The following is an 18,893-nucleotide window of genomic DNA, read 5'->3' as shown; positions in this document are numbered from 1 at the left end:
CTTTCCCTATCTAGTTTCTCCTGTTTTCCTCTTTTTTTCCCAATCTCTACTTTCTCATCATCAATCTTGAGTCTCTCTTAATGGAGGTGCAGTGTAGCCTCCGAACCTCCAGCCTCACCACTCGGGGTTTTTCCCTTGGTAGAAGAGAGATCGCCTCCTCTCTTGGATGTCTGGAATTAAGCATGGGAGATGCTTCCTTATCTCTGTTCTTGTGCTCTGAAACATAGCAATTCACACCAGAGAGGAAAGTCTGGGGAAGGCCCAGACCCTGTAGGAGCTGGGATGAGATACATCTACAGCACATGGGTGATATGTGTTTAACTGCCAAGCTCTGGCAAGAGCAGCAGGCAGTTTCAGCAGTCATTATCTTGATTAGGTCAAGTAAAAGAAATACTCAAAGGCGCCCTAAAACCAACCGGAAACAACTTTTCTTAATTCCAGGGGCTTTTTTAGTGATTGGGTCTTATTTATTTAATTAATATGGTGGTAGAAATTATCTTCTTCCTCAGCCATCTTCTGAGAAACAGTTGAACTCTTCCAAAATAGCTAAAATTTTCCAAAAGTGCTGCACTCATTATAGACATCTGGGAAAACTTCAGTATACTAACTTGGCAAAGAGAAAGAAGTCATAGAAGGGAAGTTATTGAGCCGTTTTTAATTTCAGTTTTTCCTGCATATGCAGAGCCATCTCAGTGCTGGCCTTTCGGAGCAGAGTGCTCTGACCTGGAGTCTATGTTGGTATGGGAGAAGAGCTATTGAACCAGGAATCCAAAACAAATGTATCCAAAGTTTGGTATTTGCCTCCGCCTTCAAGGATTAGATGAGTGCATGCTCTTCATAGAGCAAGCTATGGCCTTAAATATTTGGTTTGTCAAGATGTCAGCCTGCAATCAGGGTGTGTACACCTGCTCTTGGTAAAGTGAGGCTTCTGTGGATTTCTGATCACCTGGGCTTTTATTTCACATAAGCAATATATAGTTCATGTAGCATGGCTTCACGGAAACACAGGGGGAAAAAAAAAACCAAGCTGCTGAAGGAGTTCACATGGAAAAATATTAGAAACCAAACATGCTTTCAGTTGTGGTTTGGGTTTCTTTTGTTTTGTTTAAGTACAACTGAAGAAGGCAAAGCGAGGAGTAAAAACATACTTTGCTATGATTGGAGATTAATTATGTTAAAGATTGTTAGTCAATTGTTAGTTAAATCAACAGTGATTTAGTACATATTACCAGCTGGTTTGGACTTCTCTGAAACTAAGCAGTATTGATGACCTCTTTCATACATGCATAGCTTCCTGTGATTACTTTCGCTAATGACTTTTTCTCTTTTAGACCATATGCAGGTCCGAAGTGGTAGGAATTGTCTTAGATCGGCCCTGTCTCTGTGTAGCAGCTCCCCTCAGAGCTATTGAATCTAATTTTCTGGGGGAGGTAGCCTGTCATGAATACAGGTGTCTTACCAGCCTGAATCTGAATGAACGAAGAATATTACTAGACATCTCAATCATAAAGTGCTGCTGTTGTTAATTTTATGATTTTTGTCACATTCTGCCATTCTTATTCTTGTATGCTTTGTCTTTTTTTGGTTGGGTAGTTTGTGGTGGTGTTGTTGGTTTGCTTTGTTTTGCTAGGGAGCTCTGTAAAGCTACCATCTCATGAGCATTTTGTTACTCACATTGCATTCTTGTACTGTACCAGAGTTGGTGACCATGTTCCATCGGTGGAAGAGATGAGTGAAAGCCGCTGGCTGTATTTCAGGTGACACTGTGTGCTTTCCTTCATACCAAATTAACCTGGTGCTTGGCTTTCTTCATCTTTATAACACTAAGTGTGTGTTCTTTTTCTGTACTATGGCATGCTGCTGCTGCTTCTCCTTTTCTGCAGAGTGCCGTAGATTTTCCTCAATTCTGAGTCTGTTCTCTTCTGAGCTGGGAGAATGTGGATCACATATCATGTTTTTAGCTTAAAAAAGAACAAAACAACCCCCCCCCCCCAAAAAACCCCCACAAAACACCACATCCTTTAACTCTATGTATGGGTAATTAATGAAGCAAAACTAGCATCTCTGGCCTGGGAAGACTTGAAAGCTGAGAAATCATGGGTGCAATCCTTAGTCTCACAGGTATTCTTAAGCATTCCTTGGGGTTATTTTGTACAACTGTTCAGGTTGGAAGGGACATCATAGGTGATTTAGTTCAGCCAGCTCTTTGGGGATGTATTTTGAAAGCTGGTGGTTATCGCATTGCTTTATAGGAAGATGCTAATAAGAATGGAGATAAACCAGAATCCTAGTCTTCTCCAGTTGATGGTTTCTAGAACTGGTACATAGATAGAGGAGGAAGAAAAAATAAAATAAATCTCTAACTGGCATCTGTAGGGGAATGTGTATATGTCTGTGTGTATATATATATATAAAAATATATACAGAATATTTACATAAAGAAAACTCTTTGGGATGGGGCAGTAGTAGGTTTTTCATGTATCTTGTCACACTTGAAAGTTCCCAGCCAGCTACTAAATTTGCCAGAGATGCAGTACATTAGGTGGTAGAGAATCAGAACTATTATCTATTACAGTCATTCTTGGCTGTTGCCACAGTAATTACATATTCTAAAATGTAATAAAGTCTGGTATTTTAGTAACTTGTCATCTGTGTTGCAGGGCCTTGGAAAGGTTTTGAAGCATCAGAAGAAATGGTTCCACCCACTTTAAAATGACATAGTGGAGAACTTGAAGTAGTTCTATCTGCTTTCTTTTTTTTACTGTTCCTTTCCGTACATTTATGTGTTCCACGTCTTGTGTGCCAACCACTTTCTACCCCACTGTTTAAATTACTGAATGATACATAGGTTTAGCATTCGAGGGATCAAATCTTAGTAACTGCTCTCCTACATGTGATGCTGGAGTTGTAGCTGTAGAATAAGGACCCAGAAGGTCGGGAATCAGTTAAGAGCAGAAAAGCGGTGATTTGGTATTGGGTGTTAGGAGCTCAATGGTAGTACCTTTGCTATTAGAGAGCTCTTAAAGTGTGAAAAGCCTTTTATGCCTTAAAACCAATAAAATATTTTAATTAGGGAGGAGTGAAGCAATATACTTAAATTAGATTAATTTTGTACTGTAGTATGCTCTTGTCTACAGATTCCAGTAAACTTCCCAAGGCAGAAATAAAGACAGCTGAACATTATGTACCAGTAACTGTATGTACTGAAGAATTAAAGTATCTATCAAATACCAAAGTGATGCCATTGGGGAAATAGATGGATTTTTTTCCCTAATTTTGGGAGATATATATATATATATTTACAGCTGTAAGACCGCTCATATTCTTCATCTGACATCTGCTTTTTAAGAATCACTTATTTGAATTGGTACTGTACACCCTCAGGGAATCCACACACAACTGCTGTGATGGGTTTTCAGAAAGGGTGGAGGGGAAAACAAAGATGCTTGCTGGCATCTGCACTGCCCTGCCCTGCCCTGGCCTGGGCTGTCCTGCAGCTGATGTGCCCCATGACATAGACTGTTCCTCTTCAAGAAAACGGTGTCTTCAACCAGAGCTTGCTCACCTGCCTTTCTGCTAGGGAGTTTGAGCAAAACACCACAGTCGTTAGTAAGGCTACCCTCTCTGTGCCCCGATATCTGAGAAAATTGATCTAGTAATGCGTTTTCTTAATTTAAAAACTAGTTAAATAAATGAGAACTGGTATTGGCTTTTACAGCACATTTAAATTACGGGAACCTTGTTAATTGTACCTAAGGCTGTGAGATGGATTTTTTTTTTTTTTTTTCTTTCGACCACCAGAAGAAAAAATGTGCTGAAGACATACATGCATCAGCTTTACTTGTACTTTTAATTATGGAAGTAGCTAAGTAAGGATTGAAGTAACTAAATGTTTTCTGTGCTTCTCTTCGCTGTAAAGGGGGTCGGGAGACACTTGACTGGTTTTTGGTGTTGTTTTCTTTCAGGTGATAAAGATGAGACTTTCTTAGAAATTTGAGGACAGGGCCTGCAAAAATGTGATGCTTGTCATGAGACTAGGGTGTATATACCTTGAAACTTAAACAGGCAGTCTTGCTACAAAAAATAAAGCTTCCTATACAATTCATGCTAGAGTAGAGAATAAGAGACACAGTGTGCTTGTTGAAAGATACAAAAAGTAGTCATGGGAATTCAAAATAGTAATGTATTTTGTGTTAATATGTGAACTGAAGAACACGCTTCAAAACATGAACTTAAAAAAAAAAAGATTTATAGAAAAGAACTAACTAGAAATACTCAAAATATAGATTCACCTGAAGAATAACTTTGAAAAAAAAATTAAAATGGACAAGCCTATGTCGATGAACTATTTCAGTACTGAAAGAAACATCTGTAGTAAGATTTTTTTTTTTCTTAAAAGTTGAACCATTTTAATATAGAAAAACTCTCTTTTTCTCTTCAGTGCAACAGTGAACCCAAACATCTGGCCTGTGATGTACTGTAACTTTTCACTGAACAGTATGGTCGTGCTGCTTTTGTCCTTCACCAAGCCCCCTTCCCCTGCCTAAGGGCAGTTAAAATCCCCACAAACAAATGCACAACCTTGTAAGACAACTAAAAGCTGAGGCATTCTGAATTGTTTGGTTTTCTTACGTACTGTGAAGTGAATGGGTAGACCAGTGAGTTAAAACTATGCAGGGAATGCAAGCTATGTTCATCTTCTGGAACGAGCTTCTTGAACTCCCCGTTCCTACTGCCAGCCGCACAGCTAACATGAGCGTGGTTGCTGTGCATAGTGCATTGAACCTCCCCAATGTGCAGCTTTGGAAAGCCACAAATCAATTTATTTTATGTGTATTTATAAAGGAATGCACAGTCTTATACATATTGCCATACTGAGCGGGTTTCCTGATGTTGGTTGTCAGCTTTCTGCACGAGGCTTCATTAGGTAACGAGTTTGTCTGCAGAAAACCCTTCTTATCCTGTCCTCACTACTTAATGATAGCCTAAGCAGTAATGTCTAAGCCCTTGCAACCTTTCAGAGCTCTTCTGTGTGGCATTTTATTTTAGCATGTGTTACAATCCAGTACCGAATCTGTCCAGTGTGCCCTTAAACTGGTGAAACTTTTCAGTCTTGAGGCTGGTCAGTGCCTATGACTTCCCAGGCCAAATGTGCCTAAGGGTTAAGACGACTCTGTATGTGGAAAAAGGAAGGGATGAGGAAAGAAAGGAGACTCAGGAAAAAATCCAAGCAGAGGACTGGGTCAGCACTAACCCTATATGGGGCTGCTGCAGGCTGTCTTAGAGTGGCCTTCTGGATTTTCCCTGAACTACATTGTCATCTGAGGCCTTGGATTGGCCATGAGTCCACAAGGATGACGTAAAACTTTAGTTCAGTGCCTACTTTTCTTCTAATATTCTATTAGAATGTACTGCCCTGCAAGTTATTTGAAGCTGTTCCCTTTTAGTTTAATCCATGCCATTTTCTGTGCCTGAAGTTCAGTCGTGTCTGGATCACTGCTTGCCTTATGCAAGCACTGTCCCTGGGACACACAAATGATGTGGTCTTGCCAGCAAGGTTCTGTTGGTTCCTGGTGATCCTCAGGGTTGTTGCATAAACAGCATGGCTAGAAATGGCTGACACAAAGTCTAGGTAACAAAGAAATTACACTAAACCATCTCAGTCCCTTCCAAGAGAGGGGAAATGAATATGTTTTTGTTACCGCCTGTGTTTTCCTACACTTATTATGCAACGTGGTAGGACTGAAACACAACACATTTGAGACTGACAGTCTTACCTAACATTTGACTTTGGAGGTCTAGGTTATACAAGAGAGCACAGAGGTTAAGGCATGAATAGGATTTAAAACCAGACAAATCTAATCTTGACAAATAGCTATCCCCAAAACAGACCTCAAAAACCTGAACATGATTACAAGGATTAAATACCCATCTCAGATAGGAGCGCTATGTGAAAGGATGATTCAGTAATAAGATGCTCACTAACTACGCAAAAGTGAGTAGACAACTTCTTATGAAGATATTATTCTGTAATCATCCACCATCTCATTATACAGACCCTCCCTCACTCAGGTGGGAGGCTGGACTAGACAGACTTCTTGTTAATGTACTGTGGCGTGGCTGTGTTGTGTCAGGGGAATGAAACTTGCAGCAAGTTAATATAATGAGTCTTTATAAAGTATTTTTGTTGCTTCACGCAGTGCATTAAAACTTGGGGGATGTGTGGCTTTTTTTAATCATATATTTGAGCCATTCTCAGGCCTATCTGGCAGCTAAGTTATTTGCTGTGTAAAATATTTTGGCTGGGTTTATCCTTAGTCTCTAGTTTCTTGCTGTTGGACGTGAGGGATGTTCTCCACTGAAGAGGATGTCACCTGCGATTCACCTGTTAAACAAAAAATAGTATTTGCCAGTGTCCTAAAAGAATTGGCAGCAAAGGTAAGCAGTTAAAGTTGATGCTGGGGTGGAGTTAAAGCTGTTATCTACAGGTAGTTGCTGCTTGAGTGAAAAAGTATCTTGTTTATAGATATGTAACTGCAGGGGAATAATGGACAGCTCTTCCTCAAACTATTCTTATGACCTCTCTGAACGCAGCTTTGCTGGGTGCTTAACGTGCTTTTAAAATGCATTCTGCCAAACTTACAGCATTTACAACCCTCAGTAACACCACTTGCTTTGTTTTCCTAATGTTTCTGTAGGGTTGGGGTTGACCCAGATCAGGATCCTCCACCTACTAATGACAGCTTTCAAGTCTTACAAGGAGTAAGTAATTACATAACTTCTCTATGAGGCTGATCTTATTTTATAGCTAAGACGATAAAGAATTGCAGAAGCTATGTGCATGGATAAAACCTTTCTCTTAGCTGTCAAGTCAGTAATGCATTTTACTTTATAATATTCAAGTAAAGCCCACTGAAAAACATTCTCTGTTTGGTGTAGCGCTGCAGCATTCAAATTCTCATGTATACAGATATATAAAAGGCATCAAAAACCTTCCCAAATCTACTAATGTACTCTGTTTAACAATGTGCTTTCCTCTTCCCCCACCCACCCAACATGCTTGCTTTTAACATGCCACAGCATAAACAGTCTTCCCCAAGACTGACCCAGAGATTATCCTCTTGGCTTCTCTGTTCAATAATTGATACCAAATTTTGGCCCTTGGACTTGCTTAGAAGGATTAAGTTTGCTAATCCAATTTCGGTATACGGTACCACAAGCCAGCTGGATCTTGTTTGTACTACCTACCACCTGTATGAGGGAAAAGGAGTGCTGGAAATTTGTTATTTATACTCGGGAAACTGTTGCTGTGAATCTTTAGTGCAGCTTTCTATGCATCAGTAACAACCCAAGAGTTGACTGTTTTCCCTGCAATGTGCTATTGGTAAAGCTGTCAAAAGAATGTCATTCATAGCAGAAATTTCAGTTTTTCTCATCTATAAACTGAGGGAATTCACAGGAGGAGTGAAAGGTCTGGGGGGCAAAAATCCTGACCCAACATTTCCAGAGGCTTAACTGGGAGCTTCCTCTGTACCAGACCTTAGTTTACACTCTCACAGAGTGCTGCTTGATGCTAATTGTTCAGGAGCACAACTGGTTGCTTATGCAGGAACCTGCTGGAGGAAGTTGAATGACAGGAAAGACAGATGACTTTGGACCCAGGGGATGCTTGGGGTGCAAGTGTGTGAACTCTGCTTTGTAAACCTCAGGTTGTATGATGCTGGTGCTCAGGCTGGTCAGATACATGCATGGGATACCTGCTGTATTTGGGATCAGCTTTCTTATTAGTGGCTTCTCCTGCCTTGTGTGTGGGTTTGTTTTTTTTTTTTAATATCACAAGTTGTACAGATAAGAGTTACTTGCTCAGGAAGCATCTTTTTCATTGCAGATACTGCATTAGGCATCTCTGTGTTCTTTGTAGAAGCTTGTGTGCAGCACACAAAATAGATTCTGAAATAGTGGGTATGGGTACCAAAAAAGGGTGAACTTGGTTTTGTATCTATCTGGAAGCAACCAGAAGGCCAGGCCTCAAAACACCTTTTACAGTGAAGGCCGCAGTTACTGCTTAAAACAAAGGTGAGGAAGTGGTATCATGGTAAGATGGCTTTGGCCAGTTCAGACTGTATTTGAGGAATTGCTTTAGCAGGAAGCAGAGCATGGGTATTCTGTTCTCATTCAGTGTCTGGGTGGAAATATCTTGTTTGCTTTTTTCCCATGTAAACATAAGGCACTAACCCATTTGTTTCCCTCTTTAGCTGTGCATTGCATTCCTAATGGAGTCCATTAGTCAGTTCCCTTTGGATTCCTCTTTCTGTCACCAAGCCAAGATTAGCAGCATGTCACAGTTAAAGAAAATACATCATTTGGGATGGTGAGGGAGTGAAAATGTACTAAGCTTTAACTCTTGGTGGATCATGGATTTTCTGCAGATCAGAATTACACAGGGCAATCCTGTCTTGTTCTTTTCCAGTAGTTGATGATTCATACAACGTGTTCTCACTTAATCTGTTTTCCCATGTTTAACTTTGGCCTCTGACCAAAAAAATAAAAAGCCACCCAAAAAAACAAAACAGTTACAAATGTAAAAACAAATGCAGCTGCAGACCAGCTGGTGGGATGACTTGCAACACAGCTAGTAAAGGGATTATATTTAACACTGTTAGCACTTATGAAATTTGCATGACCTTTCTTAATTGTGATTTTATATGGATTCCCTGTTAAGCACGTTTCTTTTAAGTGTGATATATTTCATCAGGTTTGTGAGAGTTTATCAGATATGGTAAATTCCCTTGGTCTTTCAAGGAAGCAATACGCTTAAGGAAAGAACATCAAATAGATCTAGAGTTAAGGAAGCCAACCTGGCACTGAATAGGGATCAGTCTGGATTATTCAAGTTCATTTATTTGGGAAGGGGGATGGGGACGAGACATCAACGAGGCTTATTTGTAAGTTTTATACTTATTTCTATATCCGTTACTGCATTAACTGTGCAGTAAGCTTTTAGACTCAAGGGAACTTGGTGCTAGAGGGCTCGTTAAGGTAACTTAAGGGCAATGAAGAGGGCCTGGTTCTCTGCAGTCATTTCTGGTCATTTTAGGGAAGGTAACCTCAGTTTTCTTCTGCAGTCCAAGTACAGTATTGAAGTAATTTGGCTTTTTGAACAGGATATTATAACATGAATGATTGGAATGTATGATTTGTTTTTTTTCTGCCTGAAATAATTGAATATGTTTTTATCTTATTTTTAGGATGGCCCAGATTCTGAAAGAAGGAACAGGACAAAGCAGGAAAGTGCTTGGCTCTTCAGGTTATGGTATAGCTTTGACCATAAGTATCCTTTTGAAAGCACAGCTTAGCCTCAAGACATGAAATGTTCACTTTTTCTTTCCCATGTGTAGCCTTAAGCACTTGAGAGTCAAACAGGAGAAAGATCAAGTATTTGATAGGTTCAAGGAACAGAACTGAAGCTTGAACTCACTGACTCCGAAGACAGGCCTTTCCTTTATCTAACGTGTGGTATGTCACACTTGCTGGAGGACAGAAACCAGTCAGTTCTAGGAGCTGAAGTTCCTTCCTCACCAATAAGACAGCCAACTATTTCAGATCCTCTGGCTTGTTCCACTAATCTGTTATCTTCAATGATGCTCATAGCACAGACTAGTGTTCTAGTTCATTGTATGTGTCTGTGCCCCAACCTGTTGCTCTGAAGAGCCATCTGCTCTTGTGATGAAGTCCTCTTTGGAAACCTGTTGCTGATGTGGGAAGTTTTGGAACTTAAAATCTACATGTGATCCAGCTTATTCCCTTCAGTATATCTAGAACTTCCTATGGGTGTTAAAGCAGAGTGTCCTTGTGTGTATATAGTACTGTACGAACTTTCTGAAGCTATTATTATACTATTTAAGAAGCCTTGTTTAAGCTTTTGAGCAGTTTTTGTGTACCTGTCCTGTTTTTCAAGTTTGTGGGTTTTTTTAGTCTACTTAGGATATTCTTAATCAGTATATCATACAGGTGACCCTCCTTAACAGCTTACGCTCACTTAGTGGAAAATGGCAAAGATAATCTTGTGGCCATGGCAAGTCACTTATAGCCAGAAATTCTAAGAAATTTCAGTTCTGGATTCCTAGTAATTTCTGGGGCAGTTAAATATATGTAAATACCTGTGACAGGGCCTTAATCTTGTTAAAGCTTGCAGCTGAGAAGTGAGTCTTTTCACTGGGGTCTAAGCCATTGATTGATCAGAGATTGCTGGCCTGGTTCGAGCGCAATAGTTTCCTTCCATGCCTTGTGCATCAAGATTTCCCACCCACAGAAACCTGGGTATAGCATTGAAAGCATTCAGATCCTTATAGCACCTGCCTATTCAGGATAAAATCTGTTTGTTTGCTTTCACGTGCAGTAGTATTGGGCCTAAGAGCAGAAGGGACCGTATGTGCTAGTTTAAATATTCATAAATGTTAGTAATTTCAAGTTAACCCTTTGAGTGGTAGTGGCTGGTGTTGAAGTGTATTGAGGTCAATTGTTATTTAAAAAAAAAAACCAACCAAAAAACCTACTGTGGTAAGCACGGAAGGATCTGGCTGTAGCTGACTGCTTCTTTTTTGTCTTTTTAAGAAGGAAGCAGAGCTATCCTCTTCCCCTGCCTTTACAAAAGGGATGTGCCCGATGAAAAAAGGAGTAGCTGGCAATGCTGACTTCCCCTTGGCTGATGCTAGCACTAGCGTGGTCCCCAGCAGCTGCAGCAAGGGCACGGAGAGAGCTAGGTGAAAATTACAGCTTAATTAGCTGTTTCACAGAAACTTAAAGGATGCTGATAATGGCTTTGCTTTTTTCAGTGCTGACTAGCAATCTTCAGGGAAGGTTTCTGTGAAGCTTGTGCCAAGGAAACTGATACCCAGAGGCAGAATTGTCTTATTGTATCTTAGAGGTAAAATTCTGTTCTTCCTGTTGCAAGGAAGCGTTCAGATAAACACTGGCTGGGTGGGCTTAGATTGCACGGAAGGCATGATCTTTAGAATTGCCACTTCTATACCCATGGCAATGTCAAAATATGTTTTGCTAGTGCATTCACTTGGTTTGTGGGTAGAAAGGCGGATTGTTTCAGAATTCGCTCTTCGCAAGGAAACTTAACTTGGAAAAGACGCAAGTAAGATGCAGTTGGCAGTGTGCTGCGATGCTGGCTATTGCCTGCAGAGCTCTGTGTGGATGGATGACAAGGAACTTCATTCCTGTGGAACGCAGAGTTCATTTAATGTCACGGGCTGTTCTCTGGGTTCACCCACAATTGTTAAACATGAAGAAAACTGCAACTTTGCAGTACCACATGTCCTTTACTGGGTTTATTTTATTATGACTGAGTTACTGTGTGCATGTCTGTCACAGGGAAACAGAGAGACTGGTAGGTTAGTGTAAGGGGCAGACAGTTTATGTCTTTCCAGAACTGGGTGTAGCCACACTGTTACTGGGGGAGGGAAGGAGGAAATGTAACTGCAGTGGCATAATCACACTGTTATGTGCTCAAGTAAACGTGCTATGCCGGGCTCTGCTAAAGGGGAAGGATACATCTCTGTTAAAACAGCCCCTTTTATTAACTCCCTCTTTGCCCCAAGCACCTGATCTATTGAGAGCAACAGGGAAACTCCATTATATTTCACAAGAGGACTTGGTTCTCTCTGTGCTTAGAGGCCTTAGAAAGTAACTCGAATACCTGCAATATATACTTATATGTAATGAGACTGACTTAAAAAAAAACCCAAACAACCACAACCAAACAAAACAAAAAAACAACAAACAAATAAAACAAAAAACCCCTACACCTTCTGGTCCTGATTTCAGACAATGTTTGGAAGTCTTAGCGCTTTCCTCCTGAGCTCTGTTCTTGTGCCAGTCAAGATGAGCATGCTGCTCTGTAGCAGGGACACTTTTTTGACTCCTCAGCATCTCCTCAGGCATATCATCAGTCTGGAGTACTAGCAACAATTATGATTTAATTGGAGGCAGACCTATAAGGAGAGGTATGAAGACACCTTCCTTTCCCACACCCATGTCCCCTCAATGTAATCTAGGTAGCATTGTCTGGGCAGCTGCTTTCCTTCCACACTGTGTTATGTGGTTCTTGGCATACAGTTTTCCCTTCACCTTTCTGAGGCTCTGCATGGTATGTAAATGTGCACTGCAGAGATGTCTTTGAGCCTTTCCAAGTAAGATCTCTGCTGCATCTCTGTGGCTCAGTGACCATCTAGCAGTGGACCAGTTTGGGTTGCTGCATTGCTTGGGGGACGTTGGATGGACGGGATTTCTTTATGTCTCTGTATCAAACCACATAGGTGTGTCACCTTGCCACCTCTAGCTTGCAACCTTGACACCATGCTCCCATCTGCAGAGCAGAAACACCCTTGGACCTATTAACATCAAAGCACTTGTACCCCTGCTTGTTGCTTCTGGCTCCAGAGAGCTCCAAAGCTGGGAACGTTGCAACTGCTTGAAACTTTCGGAGGTAGCTGGTTCCCCTTGCAGTAAATGTGTGGGTAAAGAAACTGCCCTCAAAAGGATCAAGGGAAAAATGTTGGGGGGAAGATGTTTTTCATTTATTTGTTTACTAATGCAGATTTTTTCAGTGGATGTTTTATATACAAATATTAAGCAGCACATAGATCAAAGGCAGAACCACATTTATGTACAATTGTCTTTTTATTTTCAGTAGTAGTTTTTGAGCACTGATATATTTTCCTTAACTACTTAAGTTATTTAAAGCCAATTCTCACTCACAGTGGCCCTCCGTTAACCACAACTCTACCCAGCTGGTGTGGCCTGATAGCCCGCTGTCTGACAAGTCCCCAGGTTTATGATGTAAGTAGAATGACTCAATACTTCTAAATTTTGTTTTTTATTTATTTAGCTTCAGCAAAGCAGGATTTTTTTCTCTTTAGGCAAAAGGTTGGTATGATGTCCATACTGCAAGAAAGTGCTGGTTTGTTCTAGGCAGAAAACATTTAAGATACTCTCCCCTGAGGCAACAGCTTCTGTTAGGATAAATCAGATATGATCTTATTTTTCAAATACTACATTAAAAAAAAATAACATCTGAGGATATTGGAAAATTACAGGCCTAGTCAATAAACTGGTTCAGTGAATCACTTCCAACTATTCAGTCCCTTCCCAAGACTTTTAGACAAGATTCTTTTCCTGTTATTGCTAAGGTTGTGTTGAAGTTTTCCTTCAGAGAAGGCACTGGCACATTTACCCATGCCAGAAAGAAACCTGGTAGAGCTTCCCTTCATTGTTTCCACTGTGAAATTTGAGATCACTCTTCAGAAACTGTTAATCAGTTACCTATCTCAGTCTAGCAGGTCGCTATACTGTCTTTACAGCCGTGTCTTGCAATAATTAATGCTTCAGTCTCCTATCACTCTTGCAGGATCCTGATACGTGCCATTCCTATCTGTACAGTGCTTCTGAAATCTACAACTTTTATGAATTGTTTGTAAATAAAACTATAGTACTATGTGGGATCACTCAAATTTGCAGGTTCTCTGAAATAGTAACGTCTCTGCTATCTTCAAGTGCTCTCAGACCAGATTTCTATTGATCTTTTCCTAGTAAGTTATGAATCCCACTTTTAAATACTTCCCTGCGTTTCTTTCTGGTATCATTAGCATCTCACTCTTACCTGACAGTAAAATTTCAAAGAAGCTTGAAATGTCTACTGTGTATTTGGAGCTATTAGTAATGCAAGAAATAGGCCTTGTTCCCATCTTTATAACGCCGCTGGAGATCTTAAAACAGATCTAGGCTGGAAGGCAACCACCAGACCAATTGGCCTACTTGTGTGTTGCCCGTATGTCTATCTATGCATGATCTTATAAGATTAGTTATCCAGTAACTGAGAATCTAACCAGAATGAACATGCAAGCTTTGACTTTCATTTTTTTTCTAACAGTTGGGCTTTTTTTTTTTTTCTCTTTACTCCTCGTTCTTAGCTACTACCTCATGTAGGAGCTTATAAGTAGAAGCTTGTTCTTTAATTGGATTGGTTCTGTGACACACACGCATTCTCCCTCTTGGGGTGTTAACTTCATTAAAAATGCTTATAAGGCTGCATACTTTGTTAAAGTGTTTAACGTGGAAATTTCACATTATATTGTCTCTTCTTGTTCCTATTTTGGTGCATTGCTATGTTAACTTAGCAAAGAATATAGTTTTGAGATTTTATTTCTGATTTCTTTTCAAGATTTCCAAACTTTGCAGTTACTTTGCTTTTAATTTCTTTGCATGGCTGGCTTTGCTACAGCACTTGACTATATAATTTTATTACTGGTTAAAAAGCTGTGGAATCTTTTTGCCTCCCTAGTAAGTTCAGGTGAAGCAACTGAGAGCCATGTCTTTGGGCGGACAGAAACTGCTTGGAATAGTTGTGCTTTTGTGAGATATTTGCAGGGAAAATGAATGGTGCATCTGAGAGAATTAAAGACTGAAGACTTTGAATTAAACAGGCAAAACCACTGTAAATACTCAACAGAATGTAACATAGCTGGAAAAGGTGTTTCAAAAAGTAGTAAATCCTAGATCTCATTCAGGTGGATATCTGAGCAGTTCTAAAATCTACATAGAGAAGAAAGAGAAAAAAGCATACAAGTATGCGGCTATAGTATCTGTATATTTGTGTATTGTTTTCAGCTTTTGTTGTTTAATTTTTTTTTTCCTCTGGCTTTATTACAACCTTATTTAGAACTCATTTTCACTTGTGAGCAGGAGTACGTATTTTTAATTAGATGCTAAAGGAGGGTTTTAAAGTTTGAAAGTCAAATAATCTTATTACATAGTCCACCTACAACCTATTCCTACTTATGAGATCATGGCCTCTAAGCTTGAATTTGCGTGGCATACACGTAAGGTTCTACATCAGAGTGCAGGGGTGAGGTACAGTGGCTTTTTTCCAGAGCTATCATTCCTATTCCTTGCTGATGTTCTCCCACTGCTTCAAGACTGTGCCGCTAGGCTCACCATTAAGTGTTTCCCATGCAAACAGAATCCAAGTTAGAACTTAAAAACATGAAAGGTTGCTGTAGGTAGTGTTTTAAATGATTGTTTTCAAAAATTCATTGCTATTTTTCTCTCCTAGTGTTATCTCCAGTGCATGACCATTTGGCAGGGTTTCCAATTTATCCTGGACTAGTGTAGGTCACTTCTTTTCTTCCCTTTTGACATGTCCTTTGAAACTTCTAGTAATTCTGTTTCATCAACCATTTATCCCATTTGGAAGAAGCATCTGTGTTATCACCTGCTTTTCCTGATGAAGCGCTCCTGGGGATTATTTTTCTTTTCTTGTTTGTTCAAGGGTGTATTTTGTCCTACACACTCTCCCACCCATTTATTTAAAGTTTAGTTCTTGCATCACACACAGTGTGACAGTTGGTATGAAAGTAGAGGGTATTGAATTACTTTTCTAAGTATGCAAACCCAGTAAAGAAACTTCATTTGCAGTCTGTATAAGTCTTGGAGGAGGTAACTCCTAAAACTGGTAAGAAAACTGTTCAGCTGTGCCTCCCCCTTCACCTTTCTTTGTGGTTCTAGCTTCATAGCAAAAATTGTTTAGTTTCCTTGATGAGTTTGAACTCAGCTGAGAAACTCTAAACCAAATCAAGCTGTAATATATTTTGCGTGCATACTACTTGATGGGTTTGTTTTGGACCCACAAGATTAACTTCTGATGCAAGTTTGTTACCCATGATGGCCGTGCTGTATTCAGCACCAGCAGCGTACGTGGTGACTACCAGCGCTTTCTGTGTGTGATGTACTTTGCACGTGCTTCTTTTTGCCCTGCCTTAGGAGGCAATAAAGACTGGCTTTGTAAGCAGTAACTCTAAATAAGCTTTAGCCATTTTAATGTCTCCAGCAGGCATTCTTAAGAGCATAAGCAGACTTTACCACAAATGGGGCAGAATGCTGTGAGGTCCCTCAAGTTTATGGTCAGCACGTGAAAGCAAAATTCAGTCTTTTGTAGGGTTTTGGATGTAGGTACTTAGCCATGCTAGTTTGTGAGTTTTAAATACTGAAGTTCAGACCTGTTTTTTGAGTGAATTGAAGCTATTCCTACAGAACTGTAGGGGATTGCAGAGGCCAGTTTAGGGTTATTCTTGGAAGAATTTCAAGTCTCTAGGGATCTACTTGGATACATTTCCTGTCTTTCTTGAAAGAATTGTTCATGCTGCATGAAGCACAGTAGGTTTATTCACCCATCCTTTTTGCTCGCAAACATAGCGTATCTGTATACTACGTGGGATTGTTCATGAATGTTCTCTGGGAAAATATATGAAATTGCTTGCTGCTTACAGTGCTATTCAGAAGTGAAATAAATAAGTGGAATTTGGTTCGTACAAGGCAATGTTTGTTCACTATGTTGATAGAAAGCTCACTGTTTTCTCTGGAACTGATAATGTTTACATACATGTAAGTATAGCTTGCAACAAACCAGCAAAGGCTGAGTTAGGACTTGCCATATAGTATAAAGCCTGTGGCCTTCTCCTTTCAGTATAGTGCTTCCAAAAGCTTGTCAGCCTTTTGGGGAAGCTCAAATGTAGTGTGTGTGTTCTTACCAGTTTCTTATCTGATGGGTGGCTGTGAGGATTCGCTGTTAAATAGCATTGTGGAGATGCTTTGGGGGCTTGCTGCAGCCACGTCACACGTGGCCCTGGTATCGCAATACCTCCTGATGTGCTGTTAGCCCTGCCTTCCGCTCCTTGGTGCTTCTCCAAGAGCAAACACCATGAAAGGCAACTTGCGATAGAGCTTCTCAGCTTCTTCGACTTAAAACATCACTGGTCAACAGTCACAAACTGCCTACTTCTGACTCATTTATCTGCTTTTCTTCTTTATTTGAATGTCTCTTCAAAAACAGAATATATAGGGATACCGGATTTTCTTAAGCAGCCAATTATTTTGAGTACATTTTTTAATTATCTTGGTCTTGTCCCTCAGACTTTCACTTTTTTTGCAATGGAAAGCTTGTAAAATCCATTTCTGCCTGCTATAGATGAACCCTTTAATTTCTGCCCTTTTTAAGATAGTGATTTAAGTTCAGTGTTTTCTTTGCAATCAAAGAAAGCAAGTGTCCTAAACTGTATTTGCTCTTTGAGAACAGTGATCTCTACCACACCAACCTTGTCTGTAATAAGTGATGATAAATTTGGATGCCACGAAGGTTCTGAGAAAACAACGGTCATTCTATGTAGGGCTTGTCTTGCACCCGACACTGAACTACAGTATTTCTTTTGTTGGTTTCGGTAAACTCCTGACACCACCTCCAGTCCTCATCAGTTAAATATTCTGTATCATCTAGAGGCTTCTGCTGCTTTATTTTGGTTGATTATCATCCTGAAATAATGACAGGAAGCTTTCCCAGGAAGTTTTATTTAGCCAGGCACTGCATTTTTCATCATGGACAGGTTAATCAGCACTTTCAATCTCAAGTGCCCTGAACTCCTGTTCTGCAATACAGGTAGGGCTTTCTGGTCAAGCTGATCATAGGGATCCCATCTCATGTAGCCTGTGCCCTCCTTCCTTTGCTGAAGTGGAAGAAAATTACATATTTTGAGAATGTAGCCTGATTGGTGTCTAGCCTACTGAGGAGAACAGCAATACACATACTTAGATTGCAGCTCTTGCTGAGCAGTATGGAGCTATTCATGTGGGGAAATAATGGCTCTCAGTTGCAAGAAAACAAGCTTATATTATTGATTTGAATTTTCTTCAAATATGAGGAAGCCCCATCTTCTGACCAATTCAGCTGTTTCGCCTTTTAACAAGAACAAGTCAAACAGGAGTGAAACATGGTACAATTGCTTGCTGTTGTATTATGCTGTGTAGAGAAATTAAGTGCTTTGTTACGCTTCAGCAATTTCTAGTCTCCGACCATATATTTCATCCCATCTCTGCTAAAATAAATGCACAGGGTTTCATGAGATGCTCTTTTAAATGATTCTGGAAAGAAAACGTATCGGAACGAGTTACAAAACTATGAAGCAAGCACTTTCTTCTATCAGTCTTTTGTACTTTTATGACTCAAGAGTGTTCCTAAGAACTAGATCAAGCAATTTTCTGTTTAGTACCAGGTAAGAGTAAGCAAATAGTTTAAAAGAATGTTTAGTTTTCGATCTGTAAAAAGAATTTGTTGAGGAAACCTTGAATATAAAGAATTTGGGCCTAATGAGTTCTTACCAGTTTGCATGAGTCTTTGCTAATTAGTCAAGTTAGTAAACAGACGCAACTCTGACTTTGTATCTAGAGTGACTTAGTTGTGCTTGGCCTCCAGTCTTTTACCTGTACTGCCTTCTAAATTGTCGTGCAAAAACCAGTGTATACTGCTCATCTCTCCTATACTTCTGGTAAATTTCCAGTGCTATTAAATCCCTAGTTACCCGTTTCATAACCTGGTTCTTGGATTCAGCTCTCCCTCATCTCTCCACAATAGCAGTAGTTATACAGGGAGCAGTAAGCTGATTTGCAAACACTGGGTGCAAGGTTATTTTTAACATTTCTTAAGGTGGTTCTGTGTTGACACATAGTTAAACTCTCCTGTTCAGTTACCTTCTTGGCAAAGACTAGATGTTGTGCACTGTACAAAGGTTTTTCTCCTTTTTTTCCAGAATCAAGAGCAGCTTAGAGAAGAGGATTCTGATTTTATTCTGAATGATGGTGACCTTACTGTGACGTACGGTGATACAACAATAACTGCAAACGGTTCTTCTGGCCCCCATACTGCTACCACTAGCCTTGACGGCAGGAGAACAAAAAGTAGTTCAGAGGAAGCACTGGAACGTGATCTGGGAGCAGCAGATCATGAAGTTACAAGCCGGGGCACCCGGCTTGTATTTCCTCTGGAAGACAATGCATGA

General features: G+C 40.1%; 1 protein-coding gene across 1 annotated transcript in view; it reads left to right on the top strand.

Annotated features, from left to right (window-relative positions):
* SLC9A7 (solute carrier family 9, subfamily A (NHE7, cation proton antiporter 7), member 7) overlaps window positions 1-18,893 on the top strand; it is a 49,247-nt gene extending 30,354 nt beyond the window's left edge. Inside the window, exons 14-18 of the mRNA XM_009882117.1 lie at window positions 1,698-1,757; window positions 6,699-6,762; window positions 9,249-9,331; window positions 12,744-12,849; window positions 18,645-18,893. Of these exons, the coding sequence (XP_009880419.1) occupies window positions 1,698-1,757; window positions 6,699-6,762; window positions 9,249-9,331; window positions 12,744-12,849; window positions 18,645-18,893 (562 nt within the window). The remainder of the gene's footprint in view (window positions 1-1,697; window positions 1,758-6,698; window positions 6,763-9,248; window positions 9,332-12,743; window positions 12,850-18,644) is intronic.

The sequence above is a fragment of the Charadrius vociferus genome, unplaced genomic scaffold, assembly GCF_000708025.1.
Source record: "Charadrius vociferus isolate BGI_N301 unplaced genomic scaffold, ASM70802v2 scaffold273, whole genome shotgun sequence".
In the NCBI taxonomy this organism is placed as follows: Eukaryota; Metazoa; Chordata; class Aves; order Charadriiformes; family Charadriidae; genus Charadrius; species Charadrius vociferus.
Note: the sequence above shows the minus strand (reverse complement) of the source record. Positions and strands in the feature narration are given on the sequence as shown.